The sequence below is a fragment of the Brienomyrus brachyistius genome, unplaced genomic scaffold (assembly GCF_023856365.1).
Source record: "Brienomyrus brachyistius isolate T26 unplaced genomic scaffold, BBRACH_0.4 scaffold59, whole genome shotgun sequence".
Taxonomy (NCBI): domain Eukaryota; kingdom Metazoa; phylum Chordata; class Actinopteri; order Osteoglossiformes; family Mormyridae; genus Brienomyrus; species Brienomyrus brachyistius.
Genome location: NW_026042334.1, coordinates 612,934 through 632,115, shown reverse-complemented (window position 1 = coordinate 632,115; position 19,182 = coordinate 612,934). Strand labels below are relative to the sequence as shown.

Sequence of the window (19,182 nt, the reverse complement as noted above, 5' to 3'; positions counted from 1 at the left end):
CAACAATCACCGAAGCTGGTTAATTATAATCACAGTAAACGTTTCAATTCAGAAATTTCCTCGCTAAAGCAACATCATATATCGTATTTTGAAGTATTTTAATGCAGGACCATCAATAATTCACTTACATTCATTTCTAGATACAGGTGTAAACACAGCTGCATACGACCAGAATAGAAACTTGCTTTTTTAAAAGATGTATATTTTATGCATTTACATTTTATGTGGGCTGTATTTAAACTATTTGAATGTATTTATAATAATACGGATTAACTGGATGGTTACAAGTTTATGGTTATGATCACGTCAGATTAAACATGCTTTCCTGCATGCACTACTGATGGAAAAAAAACGATTATTTTTTTCAGTTTATAGAGTCTACTTGATAAATCGCACAATTACAGTATTTTGCGTCTGCAGGGCAGCATTCATTATTTATTCCTTTTATGTCAATTTCCACACGCAAATGTGGCCTTTTTAATGATTATTTCTGCTGTGAATGAGTACGCGCACCCACATTTTTTTACGTGAGAGCTGACGCTCAGATTCGCATTGTATGTTTTTAAAATGACAATACACGTGCCTTATGTGTCATTAAGTAAAATTTTGCATTTTCAAAACCTACTGAGATGCCTTTCTGCTAGAAAAGATAATTTGCATGCTATGCTTTATGATTACTGTGCAAATGCATTCTCTGGAGCAACCCTGTACATGCCTTGTGAAGGATAAAACTATAAAACCACTAACACTTATAGATTATACCAGTAAATACAGACATTACTAAATTAAATTTATATACCCAATATAAAGAGTGATTAAAAAAAAAATCGTAAAGCTCCAGTACTGGGAGAAAAGAATCCTGCAGCATATTGTTAGAGGAATATTACACTAAACAGAATATTTCACTTGGGGATGGGGGGAGGGGAGAATAAATAAATTACTGCCCTTGAGGACTGGGGAGCCAAATAAAGGAGCAGTCACAGTGGTTGAGCCCCTAACGAGAGACCTTTCATAATGGCGTTACCAAATCAGCCAGAGACACACTGCCTGTAAAGCACAGCGCGCCAGCGTTCTGTGGAATGAAGCGACTTGAAATTTGCGCGTAGCTATCGTATTGCCTGTTTTCGGCACGCGAAGGCTAAATTATTTAAAAATTGCAATGTGTGCTGTCAATCAATGATGTGGGAAATGACAAGAGGCCAGTGATATACAGCCTGGGCCTCGGCTGGAAATTCATCCTGAGCCCCCATTTAGACTGGCACCTTCAGTCTTATGAAATATGGGTCCCACGTGTATAATATAATGTGCAGAGCAGTGTGGAGAGGAGACCCCTGGGTAGATCTTGCTGAACGGGAGCCTGATGTTAGGATTTGAGGCCACTATAAAATGATGGGCCCCCCCTGTATCTGCCACAGTATCCAGGCCCCTCCCACATCTGTTTACAGGACACCTTCTCCCTGTGATGCTCCAAGATCCATGAAGCAAAGAGAACCCATGTTAACATGGACTACAGGGTGCCATCATACTGCATACCAGTGTTTCCCATTACAGTCCTTGGGAGGCTGGGAGGGAGCAAAAACGTGGACTGTCTGGCAGGGAGCAAAAATGTGGACTGTCTATCAGTCCCCGAGGACCGGATTGGGAAGCAATGCTAAGGACAGCAATGATTTCACACATACCGAGTGCTTGATATACTTTTTTAAATAACAAATCAAAAATAAAGACAGGTGACAGCAATCCAAAGCTTTGTTCAATACTCTTTATTTATATCTTCCATTTCTACTTCACATGAACCAGAAAGCGGTTGGGTCTTAGTCTCTATCAGGCATAGTCACCCATGGACCACAGTCTGCGCACAGCGCAGTTGTGCTTGTCTGAGTACAGCGTAAATATAAGCAACATATACATACAGTATATATGTATAAATCTATTCAAGATTCATCGATAGAGATCAAAACAGGTTCTAAAAAACATACATCAGATAATGTTGTGACAAACTTTAAGGTACGAGATTTTTATTTTTTTTCCCCACTGTGAATGAACGGAGGATTGTACTCCTGTGGTGTGAATGCTGGTTTTGGTGAGAGACTGACACGCCTTTCCAGAGGACTGCTCCTACAGAAAGGCAGTTAACAGAATTTCTAGGATCCCTCGGGCAAATCTCTGCGCAATAAGCTCTCAAAACAGGGCAAGTATGCTAGCAGTTCATAATAATGCCCGATGAAACATTCTCCACTCTGGCTCTCCGACACATTAGCGATTAATCTCTTTTACCATGTATTTCATTTTAAGGGACTTTAGATTACAGTCCTATTCACTAATTCATACATGGTCAATCAAAGATTAAATTACTTGTAAATGTTTTCAAGTGACAAACTGCATTTTATTAATTCCTTGCACTATTGGTAAATAAGAACCAAAACTGTCACTTTTCCCCATAAAATTGTGGGTTTTGACCAGCTCTGGCTGATTCTACTCTGCACCTGTCCACTCTTTGCCCGATTTAAAGACAGATCCTCACGGTCTTTTTCACTGTGGTATATAAGCAGGCTCATGCAGTATTTGGAAATCATACAGTATGTCAGAAACCAAGGCTCTCAACAAACACGCAAATGCTGCGACGAGGAATCACACACAGAGTCAAGAAGACGACAGCAGATGCCTGTGTGCTTCTGAAAAAGACGGAATAAAACACGTAAAACAACGAAAATTATAACGACTTTCTGACAAAACTGACTGCAAACTCATTCGCTCCTAATCAACCTTATATTCCATTTATTTGTTTTTAATCTGGGACAGAGGCAAGTCAGTCCTTTGTATTTAAATTTGAAAGGAAAAAAAGAATACAATTAATCGAGACCAAATAAAATGAATCACTTCTGTAGATGAAAACAATCTGGTTTTAAAGCATTTAACACACTGTCCTGTTTTATAGAAATAATCAATTTCACAATCAAGTATGATTATTTGTGCACGTGTGTGTACATACACACACTATAATATTTTAAATGCAAAACAGTACCTAGTACTCATTACGAAAATAATTATCTTCTTGTTTATTATGGTAAATCTGGAACATTCCAACTACATCTATCCAAACCCTCAAATCTATGATGTCAGTGAGGAACTTCACACATGAATACTGGCCTCTCAGACTCATCTGAAAGACAAAACTGCTGTTTTTCGCAGCTGTTACACTATATGTGCAATACCTCTGGCCTAACAGTTCAGAAATGTCAAATCCACACCACAGAGTGCGACTAATCCCTAGCATATGTGCACATCGCTGACTTCCGTTGACTCAGAAAACAGCTTAACTTGCAATTTGCAGTTGGATGAATTGTACGCCTCATGTTTACTGGGATATTCAACACACAAGTGTGTTACAAACGTCGTGACGTGGGGCTTTACGTAAGCTATAAAGCATCAGTGACAACAATTTGTATTAAACAGCAACTGAACCAATATAACTGTATCCTTGATAAGCACCATGTAACCACTATGTAACTATGTAAGTACACACCGGTAAACAACCATCACATCTGGAACAGAAGGTGAAATCATATTATTCGGAAACATACTCAGTCTGACCCACAGCGAATGTGTCAATAACTCCACCCCAACAACATGCCGACTGTGAACACGCGCGTTTACGTAATTTAAAAAAAATCATCTGTGAAAATTATGCACTGCAGCAGCACTGTATTGGTGAATTACACAGTAGAAAAAAAAAACAAACAAACACTAAAATGAAACACGCTGCTATCAGTATAAATCACAAATGTAACATAAACATGAGGAGAGACACTGTACATAAAACGTTCACGTGAATTCGGACACATGATCTTGGATCTGCTACATGTAGCTAATTCTGTGAATGTTAATTTGTAGCCTAGGGACATTAAGATTGTGCTGAATACAAAAGATGAATATCTACCCTTCAGTTACTGCTTTCACAGAACCCTTCCTGACTTGAGAGAATATCCTACATACAGCTATCCCCATGTATACGGTTCCCTTCCTTGAGCATTCCTTCATTCTCATCCTGCCATGACGTATTAAAATGATCTGCACATATGTTTCCACCATCCCCGCATAGCACTTTGTTTCTTCTCATTGAAACAGAGATATATAACGCGGCAGTGGAACCTGACCTAGCATCCCGTCCAGACAAGAAAGCAAGTGTGGAGAGGACAGTTCGGGGAGTTGTGGTGAGTCGACTGTTCTAGTACATTCTATGTGACCACATTGACCGTGAGCAGTTCGATGACAGTCACAGTATCACACGGGATTTATCGGAGAGAGAGGGTCGGCATACCTTGGAGTGAATTGCACAGAAAAACATTAAAATGTTTCACCATCATACATTTAAACGTGTGAGATGTTGAAAACAGTTCAGTCCATACAGACCTACTTCATAACCTCCTCATCCAATAGGCACACATCTTATTGGGGGGTAAATGTAAAATACAGACATATTTAGGTCTATTGGGGGAAATTATTTTCAGTTTCTTTAAGCAGGGGACAGAATTTAATCATTCTAGCACATCTACAATAAATATCTGAGGACCATAGTCACCTCAACCTAACCCCTCGACCCCCAGACTCTTTCATGTTTAATCAGAATTACATTATCTGGTCGTCTTGGGTCTTACATGTACTGTGTTCTGTTACAAGCAGAAAACACCGAGAGATATTAAAATGGTTTTATCTCCAGAAGCTAATAAAAGCCGCAATTTGCTTGTCTGGGTGTATCAGCAATTGCATAAATGTTTTATAATCTCTGTGCTTCGTAGTAATACTCTGGAAGATGGTTCAACTAGAATTTAAAGCTCACAAAATGTCAGGAAGAGATAACACCGAAAGTGCAACTGAACTTGAAAAACATGTAAAGAAACCTTTTATGAAGAGGAATGTGATATATTAACAGAATCTATTGCATCACTTGCTGAGTACAGAATTTACAGTACAGAGGCGGTTATCTCTTATGTTACAGACAGCTCTCCTCTTTCCACATGTTGCAGTCACTCTACATTCAACTCAAATTGCACATTGCTGTTGGTATATAGGAGCTGGTGTGGGGGGTATGGCCAGTCATATCTTCAACATAAACTTAAAAGTATTCAACATCCGGCTTGAATGGGCTGCAATCATTTAGATGATTCAGGACAGACGGAGTGGAAATAAAACACTGCTGATATGTCTACTGGTGTCAAAATCGCTGCTGGACTGCATGAGCTGAGAGCTGAGAGTCGACCTGAATGATGAGAGTAAAGGCGCGGTCACACGTGCGCAAAAAAACATCCTCATACAGCTGCACTGTAATCGCTCGACGTGAAAAGCAGAAAACTTGCTTCTGGTAGCGCGGTGAATTTGCGTGCAGTTTGAACTCTGACCCGCGAATTCGTGTCGCTAAACCAATCCGTTGCGGCATTTGGGCAGGACTGACCCCTCGGTTTCAAAGAAGTGCAATGGAGAGGATATTTACTTGACGTGCATTAGCATTATTATGGCTAAAAAGTTTTACAAAATAAAATAAAGAAAAACAGCGGGAGAAGAATGCAGCCGTGCCGTTACGACAAGAAATTATTACCAGCACATTTCATATTTTATACCAATAATGTATACTTACGTACCAGTTATGTCAAGCCCTGTTTACAACACGTCACTAGCATGCTTCTCATGTATCTTGGCATATGGTAATTTCAAAAGCAACACTATTCATTATCTGAATGAAAATACCACGGTATACTGCATAATCTGGTCATGCCCATTTTCGATCGACTCCGCGAAGACAGTGGATGTTTTTCTGCACTGGTGTGACCGCATCTTAAGGGGCAAAGTGATGCTACATGTGTGAGGGGTTACGGAGACCCCAGATGTCTGCAATGGGGCCAGTAACGTGTGCGGCGATTCCTGGAGGACAACGCAGGGTGAGGAGGGCCTTTCACCATCAGCGAACGCTGGCCGACTCATGGAACGTCACACACATTTCTTACACGCACACACATGCGCACGTACACACACATGCACGACACAAACATAAATTACATGCCAAGGACATATCTAGTCATGTCAAAACACTCATCCCTTCCCTGCTTAAACTCTGCATCTTTCCATACAGCTCTGTGAGGTTTCATATATACATAAATAAATATCTGAATCATAACTTACACACACACACACGCACACACACACACACACACACACATATATATATATGTGTGTATGTACATATATATATGTATGTATGTATGTATACATATATATAATTTCCATCTTCAAGCATTTTCAAGATTCACAGTTGAGTAATCAAACACATCATAACACAGGTCGACCCCCTTTCCCAGCTGCAGTATCCCTTTTTATTGACTTACAATGAACTGATTGCTCTGCCTCCATCACTAACATTCGCCTATATGCAGCCAAAGGATCTCAGATCCACTATTTGGTGCACGGCATCAACTCACTCATCAGTCCGGCCCAGTGTGACGCAGAGGACTCAGAGAAAAACCGCGCTTAGCCGGTCTCATAGGTCCAAACTAATACTAATACTGAAGTGCCCTTTTGTATCCAACCCTATAAGGCTTGAAGAAATAACCCGTTTGGGAAAAGTGAATTTAGATTGCCTCCATGTGTATGTTCTGTCTGAGGAAGGTACCGGGCTCAGAAGAATTTGAAGACAGAAGATGACAAATAAAACTGAATTCAGGGTATGACTGTGATTAAAGCCAGGATCGGCTACAGCAGCCATAGCCACGGAGTAGAGGCACACTAAAACATGGTGACAGTAAGTGACTACACCAGACAAGACAGCGCACTTAAAGATGCTAATGTTTTGTCTCTTTGAAACAGGCTACAGGTAAAGTCAGGCTTTGACAGCGAGGAAGGGGCGGCTCCTGGAGGGTCACGTGATGTTAAGGCTCGGTTTGAAGCGGGGTACACCCTGTATACCACTACTGCCACCTGGTGGCAGGCATGGCGCGGAAACGCAGCCTTAGGAACGCCGAACCCGACCTCCGATCTCTCCATTCCTGCCGTCATGGACATTCATTTTTAAGTTTTTACAATTTTTTTTTACGAATGAAATTCACAACATATAATTATTAACTATGTTATATATGGATATATATATATATAACATAGAAATGCAACACCATGGGGTATAACTATCAGGGAAACCAGCCCTAACACTCCATGGAAGCTTAGTAAAAATAAGCCCTGTTGAAAACACTTTAAATATAATTATCCAAAATATACATCTATATATTCCACCTTTTAATATCTGAACAACGAACATCCGGTGGACTTCTGGTCGTTAATTTACTTGGTCCCAGATTGGAAAGATTAAAAGGGATACTGCAGCGCCGAGGGCCGAGGGCCCGTCCGATCGAAACAGTCTAGGGACTCCTGAAAGTCTGGGGACATAAAAAAAAAATCTTTTGTTCTTCTTATCCACAAATATAGCAGGAGCTGGACTAGAAATCTTCATCAAGAAGAAGTTTAGGTAAAGATAATTGCATGCTAGAAATTTTCCCATCTCTATGCGGTAACAGCTTATGATAAAACATTCTGCAAAAGAATCAACGTAGGGAAAAAAAAAACAAAGCAAAAACAAAAACAGGACTGTGGAAGTGTAGGCCGAGGTGAGCGATACTGCCACCTTCCCAGGATGCCTCGGTGCTGGCAGCGGCCCACTTCCTGTTGGCAAGGTCTCGTGATCTCAGTGGGCGGTGGCAGCAGCAGCAGACGCATCCCTCCATCATGCTGGTCTGGTGCAGGTACTCTCTCGCACACTTGTTCGCATATTTAACTACGCATAGTCAGGTATTGCACACGGATCCCTCTTGGCCTATGGGATTGTCTGTCAGTGATATCGGCTCCTTTTCTCTTCTGCCTCTGGGCTGTAGTCCCTCAGGCCGACGCCCTTCTGGAGGCTCAACAAGGAGTCCTTCATCTGTGAGGACAGAGGAGCTCGTGATCGGGCAGCCACATCTAACGATTATGGAGGCTGGCAGCAGCATGGAACATATGGAAGCAGAGACAATCATGGGCTCGATACGGGAATAGTCAATGCCATAAAATTAAGTAGATGAATAAAATCTGCAATAAACCACGCCCCGGGCAACTTTCCGGGCAGATGTACTACCCCTGGGGTTCTCCGGTGCTGGTGTCCGCTCCCTCTCACCTGATCTAACAGCAGGACAGAGGACTTAATGATCTCCTTCCACTTCTGCAGCTCGGCATCATGGTAGCGCTGCTGCGCCTCCAGGAGCTGCGCCCACTCCATCTGCGTCTGCGGCAGCTTGCTGATCCGAAACAAACGAACAGCGCGGCGCGGGTCAAACCAGCCGTCCTCTCCGCGCTTCCGGACGTTTCCGGGAATGTTCTCAGCGACATTTGCACAGCAATATTGCCAGAAATACCTCACTGAAGAAACCAGATGCGTCAAAGTATTTCACTTTGATTCTATACAAACTCCGATCATTTTCACTTCAAAATTTATTCGCAGTTTATATTATTCGACTGCAGCAAGCTAAACCATCTTAAACAAAAGTAAACCGCAACTTGCTGTCATTTTCATGCGATATTTTCGCATTTCTCAGTGGCTCATGAGAGGGAGCGCCTCAACCTCCCAGGGCTGGAGATTATATTCCTAGCCACTCTGGGTGTGCATATGTGTGTGTTTGCATGTTCTCTCCATGTTTATGTGTGTCTCCTCTGGATGCTCCAGCTTCCTCCCACAGTCCAAAGGCATGCAGTTAGGCGAATATAATCCATATATCTTTCTGAGATCCAGAATTGCATTTTTGTCCTGCGTTTGTGCACATATCACACATATTACACACGCCAGTCTATGAAGTCCTGCTTAAAGACTATGTTAGGACTTTAAGTTGACATCACAAGTGCAGGGGTGTGATTTTTCCACCCCAACATTTAAGTTAGAGATGGATGGCATCCCAAGCAGGGTCTACCCCTGTCTGGTGAGAAAACGCTCCTGCTCACTTCTCACATCTCCAGCATGAATATGGCATGTATTCCAGGGTTGTGGACAGACCTTTCATGCAGCCGTAGGCCCTGCCAGGTGGTGAGGCTCTGGGTGGTGTGCTCCAGCATCCATAGCTTGTAGAACAACAACATGTTGAGGAACACCAGCAAGACCAAACTACAGGGATGTGGGCAAAAGAACCAAAATCAAGACCAAGAAAGGACAGGACCCCCCTGGAGATGCCCAGTAATCATTATGTCCACAGAACAATAAGGTTTGTCAGCAGACCTGTATACCTTAAACAAATCCTACGGAAAGCAATGCAAGAGAAGGAAATAGGAATTACACTCATAAAGAGAATGAAGAACAGACATGCATGACCACATTTTTGGTGTGTGTGAGAAAGAAACCTTAAAACTGAAAATTGAAAGGCTTTCTACAAAGAGTACAAAGGAGTAGAAAGACAGGAGTAAAAGTCAGGCACCAACACAGCCGAAAGTATTCAAATGAAAGTGTGAGACTTTCACGTTCCGACAAAACCGTCTCAAAGCTGCCATACAGGATGGCAGAAAGGGTTAAAAAAACATGCGAGATGTTGTGTCTGTGTGAAGAGGATCGTCCTGAGGCTGGACCCCAGGGGTGCAGCTGGTGATACTCACACAAAGGTCACGATGAGGAGGAGCTTGGAAACACTGTACAAGGCCAACCCACTGGGTACGTGTTCAGGGATGTGTCTGGTTTGAGTGGAACCTGCAGGGGGAGCCAGTGAGGCATGATATTAAAAAACCAGCACTGACGCAAAGTGGGGTTCGAATCCTCAATCATTTCCTGTTCTTAGTAAAGTTGCTTTTTTCTTTACTAAAGAGACTTCCCTAAAGCCACAGCAACAGGGGTCTGATGGGCAGTGCTAGAAAGTTCATTTCCTTAATCACTGCGCCCCCTGCTGTGCATGGCAGCTTGCAGGATTTAGCCCTGACCTGCCACGTGCTTGATGCGATGGATGACCTCCTCGTCTGTGGGCGTGGTGACGGGGCTGAGGGCCTCGTCCAGGTGCTGGGCGCGGACGTGGGCTAGGGGCCGCTTCCTGCGCCGGGCCGCCGCCGTCTTCGCCGCCTTGGATTTGGGGGACTCCCTGTGCAGCTCGGTCAGCGCCTCTTCCATCTTGGACAGTTCTAGCTCTGCGGGCACAACGAGGTCAACCAGGCTGCCGCCACAGTTGTTAGCATGCCGTGTGGCCCCACGCCCATGATTGGCAGGTCGCGGGATCAGATTCTATGGTCGGCACAGTGATGTCACCCTTGGGCCCCTGAGCAAGACCCTTAACCCTGAAATCCTCCAGAGACTGGCTGACGCTGTTCCCTCCACTGTACGTCACTTTGGATAAAAGTGACCAAATTTGTAAACTTACAAGCAAGTGGTTTTTCATCATGTTGTGCCAGTAAATATTGGGATGACATTAATAGTGTATATTAAATAAATTGTTTTATATATGTACTATTTATTATATGTATACAGAATGTATAACAAAGCTCAGTAAGACTTCCGGAATTTTGAGTATTGTTTCATGTTAACAAAAAAAAACAAACATTATTTTAATGATGTATCAACTCTGCACCCTTCAGTCAGGTGGGTTATATACTCACCCAGATGGCGAAAATTTTCATCCAACCCACTCCAAAAGTTTTTCTCAATGAAGCCTTTGACTAGTCCCCAGGGCTGCTTCCGGTACCGGAGCTCCGTGGACACCCTGGCGTAGAAGCGAGAAGAAATATCCGCGTGTAATGTGTGCCGTCAATGTGGTCACGTGACACCATGGTCGCCTGACGGACGTTAATCAAAGCGCGCCCGGGCCTCACCTCAGGCGGCACTTGCTCTTGGCTACTCGCGTCAACATGTAGCGGTTGAGCGTGTAGAAGTAGTCGTGGTACGGGACATCGTGCGTGATCACCTCCGCGTCGATGATGTAGCACTCACTTTCCTGGCTGGCCTTGTACAGGGTCTGCAGGATTGTAACAGCAGGACACTTGAACAAACACAATGTATTAACTTCACATTCTCTCACACCTCATGCTGTCCCCCTAATGACAGCAGGTACACAATTATACCCTTGATTTAATGTAATACCTGACTTACACTCAACAAAGAGACACGTTGAAAGAGTAGAAAGGACATACTCACATTTTACTTAATTTATTTTTACTTAAACCAGTGTATACACTGTATAACCATTTTAAACTTACACAAATATTTTTTGTTGTTTCACTGAAAACCACTTCAGGACTATAAGTATGAACTTTTCAGACAGAGGAATATCGCATTTTAGGTTCCATAGCAGCCTTAGAATGACGACAGAACGACGAGCACCATGAACAAGCCCCTCTGTACAGAAACCGTTGAGGCTGTTGGGAGGTTAAGGCGACAGATCAACCGTAGAGTCTCCGGCCGGTTCCTGTCTCACCTGCGTCTCAGTCACGGTGGCCGTCTTGGGAGCCAGAGGGTTGGAGAGGGAGATGGTGTACATGATGTCTCTCGTTTGGTTTCCTGAATCATCCTTCTTCCACGGGTGGTACACCACATCTGGGGGACAGGGGAAACGGCGATGCTCCACACGTCAAGCTGCGGGAACCCTGCTTGGCCATGCCGGGGGAAGTGGCCAGTGCGGAGACAGAACTCACCGGAGAATCGGCGTTGCTCCATGAAGTCACTCATGAACTGTGATTCAGTGAAGAGGACGTCATACATCTTGTCCACGCTGAAACTGTACACCTCATTGATGTACTGCCGCCCGTTCAGGTCATCGTGAAACGCCTGCACTTCCCCTGCACATGAAACAGTGCGTTTATGAGCATCGCTTATAAACAGCACCCCCTAGTGGTAAGTCTCCCCAATACACTGCGTTTGAAATGATAAACGGGGTCCTGTGTGTTCACAGTTCCCCAGCAGGCCCGCGCTGCTACCTTCGTCGTGCGTTTCGGAGGAGTCGCTGAGCTCAGTTGGGATGTCCTCATTGTCGTTGAAGTCAAGCGACAGAGAGGGGACGGGCTCGCTTGGTTCGTTGGCCTTGTCTTCGGGAATCGGGATAGACAGCAGATCCCCGTCAGGGAGGCAGTCTGTGTACACCTCCGGGGGGAGGTCAAACTGCAAGGATAAGGGGGGGGGGAGCAAGGCCAGTCAGGAGGGGACTATCATTAACACCTGATGCGACACCTAATCACATGGGTGCCATCAATCTGCCATCAATACTTCCCCTGGAATTGTGCTACCTTAACTGCGGTGGCTTTATGCAATGTGTAATGTCAGCCACAACGGGAATGTAGGTGAAAGGGCAGCAGAGAGCTACCTAGGGACGCGTTGAGCTGGTCCATACTAAAGGGTACCACCCTTCAGGGCAGACTTTCATTTAACCAGGCTTTGTAGAATTTTGTGGTAGAAGCCTAAAGTTCAAATTCCAAGAGGGACGCACCATTGTACTAGATATCATCACCCCGTCATATGACACCCTGCTGCTATCAGCCCTACGCTGAACCGAGGCATCTGCCAAAGGTGAAATGTCCCTGAATGAATCCGTAGCTAGGCGGAGGTCGTGTTACTGACGGAGATGGGGGGCTCGCTGCTGCCGGTGGAGGTGATGGTGCTGTTGGTGATGGACTTCTTGGGCAGTTGCGGGCTGATGTCATGCTTGGCGTCCGAGTTGCTCTTGGAGGAGTTGTCATTCACCTCGTTGTCCTCGGCGGGGATTTCCTCGCAGTACCTATGGCACGGGGTGGCGGGTGGCAGGGAACAGTCAGGGTTTAAAGGGCGGAGGGCGTTTTCTGCTCATCGGCCATAATTTCTGACTGTGTACCTGAGGAAGTTTTCAAGCGTTTCAAGGCTCACACACACAAAAAAAGGTAGTTGGATTCAAAAAGTCAGATGATAGTTTGGTTTATCTGAACTGTAAGAAAAATGTCTACTACTGTACATCCAAAAGATCAGGGTTCGTCCTTCCTCCACCAAAAGAACCGCCGGCTGGGATCTCACGCAGCCCACGTTGAGAATGCACAGTTGACAACGGGTATTAATTTAGAGCAGGCTAAAAATAACCCTGACAGGTGGTGTCAACTAATCCTGGACGGTAATTAAGGAGCATTACATAAGGCCGAGGCAGAACATATGTGATGGGAAGAACTAAGAGCTTCAAAAGAGAATTTTTTAGGGTGTCGGGTATGGCGGCAGAGTCTTGGGATGGCAAAACTAACCCCATGGTGTTGAAGTCATCGTCAGGTGGCACATAGTCCTCATCGTCACTGGTGAGGCCCAGCTCGTTGCCGTAGCACTGGTGAACGAAGTGCCACAACTCTTTGGGGCACAATGGCTATGGGGTAGGAGAGAGAGAGAGACACGGGAGGAAGATTCAAAACCTCATTTCATTTTTCTTTCGCTCCATCCACAAATTGCCAGTCTACTGAATCACTCCACATCCTTCTTCCTCTGACTGTATGACAATCAGAGGAAGACATACTTTCTACAGTAGTACTGTGGGTGCCCGAGATCCGGATTGGGAACCGCTGTTATACAGGATTCACTGCTGTGAGAGGAACAAGCCATTTTTAAGATTGCGATAAACACAAGCCAGACTCCACCGGGTCCTTCAATACTACGAAAACATTTAACCCCATCTCAATTAAAGAGTCATTCATATTGTCATTAATAGTACAGAAGAATTGAACGCTTCAATACCACCCCTAAAAGACCATAATCCAGGATATCAGCAAACTTTAATTTAATGTATGAATATTAGTCCAGTTTTCTGTGGTTTACTGACTTTCAGGTTATTGTAGCTCAACAAGTAGAGTATAGTGCTAACAATGCAAAGGTCATAAGTTCAAATCCCACGAAGAAAAACAAATTACAACCCTTTATGTTTACAGTATCAGACAAATGGATGCACTGAGTGAAATCGAATAAAAAAACCTTACCTTTTCCAGAAGGGCATTCTGCCACAACCTGAACATCATCATGTACGTTCTATCCCGGGCCCCAAACGAGGTGAAAAAGTGCTGCAGGTAGGACATACAGGGAGGTGAGAGCTCTGATATGCTGGATGGGAACCCAGGAGAGAGGAGAGGAGACACTGACGGCCCTCACCTTTTCGGCATCAGTGCAAACTTGAATAGCATTGGGGATGAGGCGTGCGGTCTTCTCCTTCGTCATGGAGCAGATGTCCTTCAGCCGCACTGTCAGCTGCGGGAAAAAGGGCAGGATAGATGGCAACCAATCGAGGCAGGAAACCTCATCTGACATGTTCAAAACTCAACAAGCTACTCAACAAGCCCTCCAGCTGAAAAAGCCTGAGTTTCTTGTTTGGTTAAGACACAGAGAGCAAAAAAACATGGCAGATGGATTCCAGAAAGACAAGTCCCTACCAGGGTTTCCCAACGGAAGATGTTGCTATAGAAACAAATCCAGTTTTCCGAGAGGTAGAGCCGGCCCTGCAGCAGGATGTCCCTTTGCAGGGCGCAGGAGTAATCTGTCGGGAAGTCAGAAGTCATTACAGACCCATTAGCGAGGACCCCAAGGACAGACACCATGTTTGATGTTTTATTTGGGGTGGGGGGGTTTAAGGCAATTTTAGCTCCGAATGCACATTTCTCAACTAATGCCGGCAGGCAGGTGGTACTAAATAATGCCAGCAACCCAGAAACGGAAGAAAATAGCACCATATAATTGACCAAAATAAATCTGAAGTAGTGTGTAGTTGTGAAGAGATTCCTTGACTGGAAAGCACTGATCCCAGGATTCATTCTGACTTAATTCAGTCAGCCAGTTCCCGCATGTCTCCCTTGATGAACGGGCCCCTCGGCTTTGGTCCCCTCACCGACAATGAGCCGCTCCGTGTCGGGAAGCTGCTTAAAGAGCTTCCGGAAGTCTTCATTGCGCTGCTTGTAAGTGGGACTCAGCACCTGGGGTGGGGAGGGACAGTGGTTACCCTGAGAGGAGGGGATAGTATGGAAACCTGCCCTCTCGATGTTAGCGTTCTGGGACACCCCCCCCCATACTACTTAAAACCTCCCCCAGACTGTACGTAAGGATGGATGACATGCTGAGCATGCCGGGTTCCGTGACCCCCCCCCCTCCCCCCCGTCCCCTCGAACCAGAAATCACAGAGTCCGTTGCCATTCCTTGCATTTTCAAATCCGCTGGTAGCAGCATGCTGCTTCATTCTCTACGGATAAGTTCAACAAGCCGATATCTGACTCATATGGATCACACAGGCAAACACTGAACCAAATCCTAAGGCAGAGGCAACAGTACTCTTAGCTTAGAGAAAAAGCCCAGAAATCAGAAGGCAGGAATATCAGGCAGTGACCAGCGAGCCAGACCTGTGGCAAAGCCTACCGATGGCCTCAGAAAAGGTAGCACCCGTTTCAAACTTACTACTCTCTGTTGACTACCTGCTGTCCCAGCAGGGTATATATAACTTGGTTATTTAATCCGTTCAAATTGTACTGACCACTGAAATATATTCAACATGTGACAGCTTGGCTGTGGTTTGCAGTCCCAGTTTCAAAGTGAGAATTTCCTGCGTCATCATCATGGGAAACGTATTCCAGTGATCAGAGAACTTGGCCAATTTCAGAATCCAAATCCTGGGTAATTATCAGAGAACAAACTTCAGTTCTAAGCCACTGACTTCATTTAGGCTTTTATCTTGATGTCTTTTATGTTAAATAAAATGTTAAGCGGCGACAGGTAGACATGGCTGCTTCTGCTGGACAGTTGTGGAGGCAGAAAGGAGGAACTGATGCAAGAGGGCATTATGAGCCTGTTATATCAGTAAGTAATCTATGGAAAACAAAAGCTTGTTTCATTTTGGGAGTATAGAACAGGGCTGAATGGTTCCACCGTTGAAGACGATCAGCTCTTGGACAGAAAACAGCAACAAGAGTCTTCCAGGCAGGAAACTGCTCTCATTTACATAAATTATAAATGGAATATTATTATATTTATCTATCAATCCAACCTAAAAACCGCATGAAGGTTCAAATATGCAGAGCAAAGACGTATAATGATCTCAGACGGCTTTTGTAGGCATGGACACGTTCTGAAAGTGTTTCAAACGCCATTAATCCTCGGCGTGTTCAAGAGAACTGGAAGCTCAACACGTGAGGTAATTACGTGGTCGCAGAGATCCACGGGGAGGGTTGGTCGCTCACCTTGGCGTCTCACCGTATGACACGTACCTACAGACACTGTGAGGCAGACCATGGAGATGCTCAACTGGTATGAGTGGAGAAGGCAAGCGAACATGGCTGCCAGTGTAAACCGCCAGTGGCTTGATGGACTGGTGTCTCTAACACGCAGCTGTGCTTACATAGAGGGTCGGTTTGCCGGCTACCGTCCCCGGTGCTCCCCAACGCCCACCCCTACCGCACACCTCTTGCGGAAAAACTTACGGCAGGGATCTCCTCTGACTCCCAGTCCCAGTTCTCCCAGATGCCCCCCTCCCAGTCATCTGTGGTCGATGCCTGCAGCATCCACCTAGTCAAAGCCTCTTCCAGCTCCAGGAGAGCCTCCCAGTCCGAAAGGGAGTCTGACAAAGCCTCCATCTGCGGTTGGCACACTGGGGGTCACCCTTGAGAAAAAACAGCCCAGACTCCTGGCTGAGAATGGGTTCTTTTTGGTCCAGCCGACGGCACCTATCTGAATACGGACGACCCGGCAGAAGCTAGCCTGTCTCCTGAAGCAATCCCCATCGACTGGTGCAGCGGTTCGCGAAAAGGTGTCCTCCAAAGAGGCTCTTCGGGCTGCTCCTAATCTATGTGGTGCCACTTGTAGCCCGGGTGTTGAACTCCACTGGCTCCAACTGCACAATCTCTGGCTCACACGAAGCACCACAGCGGCTGACCTGGAGTAACCCCGGAAGACAGCCCCTTTTGTTTTGGCTCCTTGTGTCCGTTGTGCATGCGCACAAACCCCCAGATCACGGCCCCCCTTCCCGTGTCCGGCGCAGCCCCAGAATGAACGGAGCAGCAGAATAAATGGAGAAATCCTCTACTTTAGGTCAGGAATGCTGATCTTCTTATTCGAGACTCAAGGACCTTTGTTTCACACTCCTGACAGGATGAGCAAATTAAGGAAGAAAATCAATGTTGGGGCATCAACGCGAACTGGCTAAATGCATTTGTCCCTCTGAATGCTTTATGCTGATTTTGTCTGACAGTGATAGCGAACAGCTGTTTAGTTTTATGAAGCAAATAATGACTGATTTTTCCAAACTCCCACATGCTCTCTCTCTCTCTCTCTCATTCCCTTTCTCATCCCCACCCCTCTGGCCGCTGTGGTCTTTTTTCGGGAACTGTCCTGTTTCTGTAGGCAGACCCAGTCTCTGATCATACAGTGAGCAGAGTTGTTACTGTGCCTGACTTTGCTGAAGAGTATCCAGAATTTTTACTACTGTTTTACTGCTGCCATTGGTCCGTCCTGGTCCAAAATGTATAAATAATCCACGACTGTCAGATAAAAACAGTGGTTCTGTTTTTAAGCTAGCACCTCATACACATTATACTGCTGGCACAAAGTAACAAAATGATGGTCCTTTTGGAAGAGGTCACATTTCGAATGATCAAAAATGCTGCAAAGAATTCGAGCAAGCGGTCATCCATAAAAAAAAAATACATCAAAAAACGCGATCTTCAAATTGCTTGGGAAGTGAGACACGTAAACTCACTTCTGATTGAGTTGGAATGAGATTTTTCCAGTCAGGAGAAAAAATCCATCTTGGGTTTGAGAGAGGATCTCCTTTTCTTAAAAAGAACTTCCGATGAGAGTCCTGACATCCGCATCAAATGGAGCAGCCACCGTGCCGAAACTGAGCCAGCAAAACACAGCAAGACGTCCGTCCCCAATGCCGAAGTCTTCACCTCCGCTTATCCGTCAGGTGTCGAGATGGCGAGACCTGACATCCCTGACCTCCAGGAGGTGAGGACTAGTCCCAGGTGTATATGAAGAACTCCAGTGCTGCTGGGTTACAGATTAACCTCAAAGCAAACAGTGAGCGCCGTCGGTGACTGGCACCGTGTAGGACGAGGGTGTGGGGGTCACCTGCGTGGGCTGGCTGACAGGATGCCTGTCGGTCGTTGCTGCGATTCCTAGAAGACAGCTTTTAAGGAGTGGAGCACGACAGGAGTGTTTGTGTGTGTGTGTGCGGGGGCAGCTTGGGTTATTCTCTCTACTGGCCAATCAGCTTCATAGGAGGGTGTGTGCATGTCTGTGTGTGTCAGGAAGGGGAGGGATCCTGAAAACCTGAAGCAGATGTTCTGTCAAGGCAAGCAGTCTCAGTCCAGGCTATTGGACTGGTGTGGGGGAGATGATTAATGGAGGGCAGACGGGCGACGTCCAGCTCATCCGCTGGCCTTTACAATCTCTGTTTACTTCAGCTCTCCAGGCAGAGAGTACCAGTACCAGAAACCACTCCCACCAAAAACCCTGTGAGAAACCCTGGAGGCACGGGGGGAGGCGGACAGGCATTAGGTGTAAGGGTGTTGAGATTTCACTGTAAAAACATTTGAAGCCACATTGCTGTCCTGATTTAAAACAACCAGTGTCCAAAACAGGATGACAATTGCTTCGAAAGAGCTGAAAGGCCAAAACAGATGTATCTTAGGCAAGCGTTCTGTACTTTAAGAGGCCCCTTAAACACATCCTGCATCTCTTTCCCATGTTCTCTCTCATTCTCTCTCTCTCTCTGCCAGATATGGGAGAGGGTGAATGAACTCTAAAACCCTTCCCTCTGAAGGCCTAGGGGTGTGTGTCTGTTTCAGAGTGGGGGTGGCAGACACATGCCAGAGAGCTGAATCAGAGTGCTCTCCACCGCGGACATGAGTCCCCTGTCCCCAGAGATGCACTCTATAAGCCCTGTACCATTAACTCTGACTCTATAGCAGCTGAACCTGAGAGGGAGGGCTGGGGTGGGGGGGGAGCTTTATATCTTATATCTGCTTTTTCACCAGAACTGCGTAGGCACTGGTGCCGTGTAAACCGGTATAATCGCAGCATGTGTAAGAGCTCTGCTGCCTATTTGGTGCCACGGCCGATGGATGAGGTCAAAGTCGGGAGACGGGCACGCCGGAGGCGGGGGGGTGGGGCGCTCCCTGGTGCTCAGAACTCACAAGAGGACGGTTTTGGTTATAATCACGAGTGGCGTCAGTGCC

The 19,182-nt window shown here is 45.6% G+C and overlaps 1 protein-coding gene across 20 annotated transcripts in view; it reads right to left on the bottom strand.

The window, feature by feature from the left end:
* Positions 1 to 1,745: 1,745 nt before the first annotated feature.
* Positions 1,746 to 19,182, bottom strand: part of LOC125725003 (protein Aster-B-like) — a 100,676-nt gene continuing 83,239 nt past the window's right edge. For all 20 annotated transcript variants that reach the window (XM_049001515.1, XM_049001518.1, XM_049001519.1 and 17 more), the window contains 16 exons: positions 14,847 to 14,931; positions 14,395 to 14,498; positions 14,117 to 14,212; positions 13,948 to 14,028; positions 13,228 to 13,343; positions 12,584 to 12,740; positions 11,947 to 12,127; positions 11,665 to 11,808; positions 11,448 to 11,566; positions 10,846 to 10,988; positions 10,633 to 10,736; positions 9,967 to 10,167; positions 9,649 to 9,739; positions 9,059 to 9,166; positions 8,189 to 8,309; positions 1,746 to 7,957 (listed from right to left, as the gene is read on the bottom strand). In XM_049001515.1, the coding sequence (XP_048857472.1) occupies positions 7,868 to 7,957; positions 8,189 to 8,309; positions 9,059 to 9,166; positions 9,649 to 9,739; positions 9,967 to 10,167; positions 10,633 to 10,736; positions 10,846 to 10,988; positions 11,448 to 11,566; positions 11,665 to 11,808; positions 11,947 to 12,127; positions 12,584 to 12,740; positions 13,228 to 13,343; positions 13,948 to 14,028; positions 14,117 to 14,212; positions 14,395 to 14,498; positions 14,847 to 14,931 (1,941 nt within the window). In that variant the 3' untranslated portion in view covers positions 1,746 to 7,867. The remainder of the gene's footprint in view (positions 7,958 to 8,188; positions 8,310 to 9,058; positions 9,167 to 9,648; positions 9,740 to 9,966; positions 10,168 to 10,632; positions 10,737 to 10,845; positions 10,989 to 11,447; positions 11,567 to 11,664; positions 11,809 to 11,946; positions 12,128 to 12,583; positions 12,741 to 13,227; positions 13,344 to 13,947; positions 14,029 to 14,116; positions 14,213 to 14,394; positions 14,499 to 14,846; positions 14,932 to 19,182) is intronic.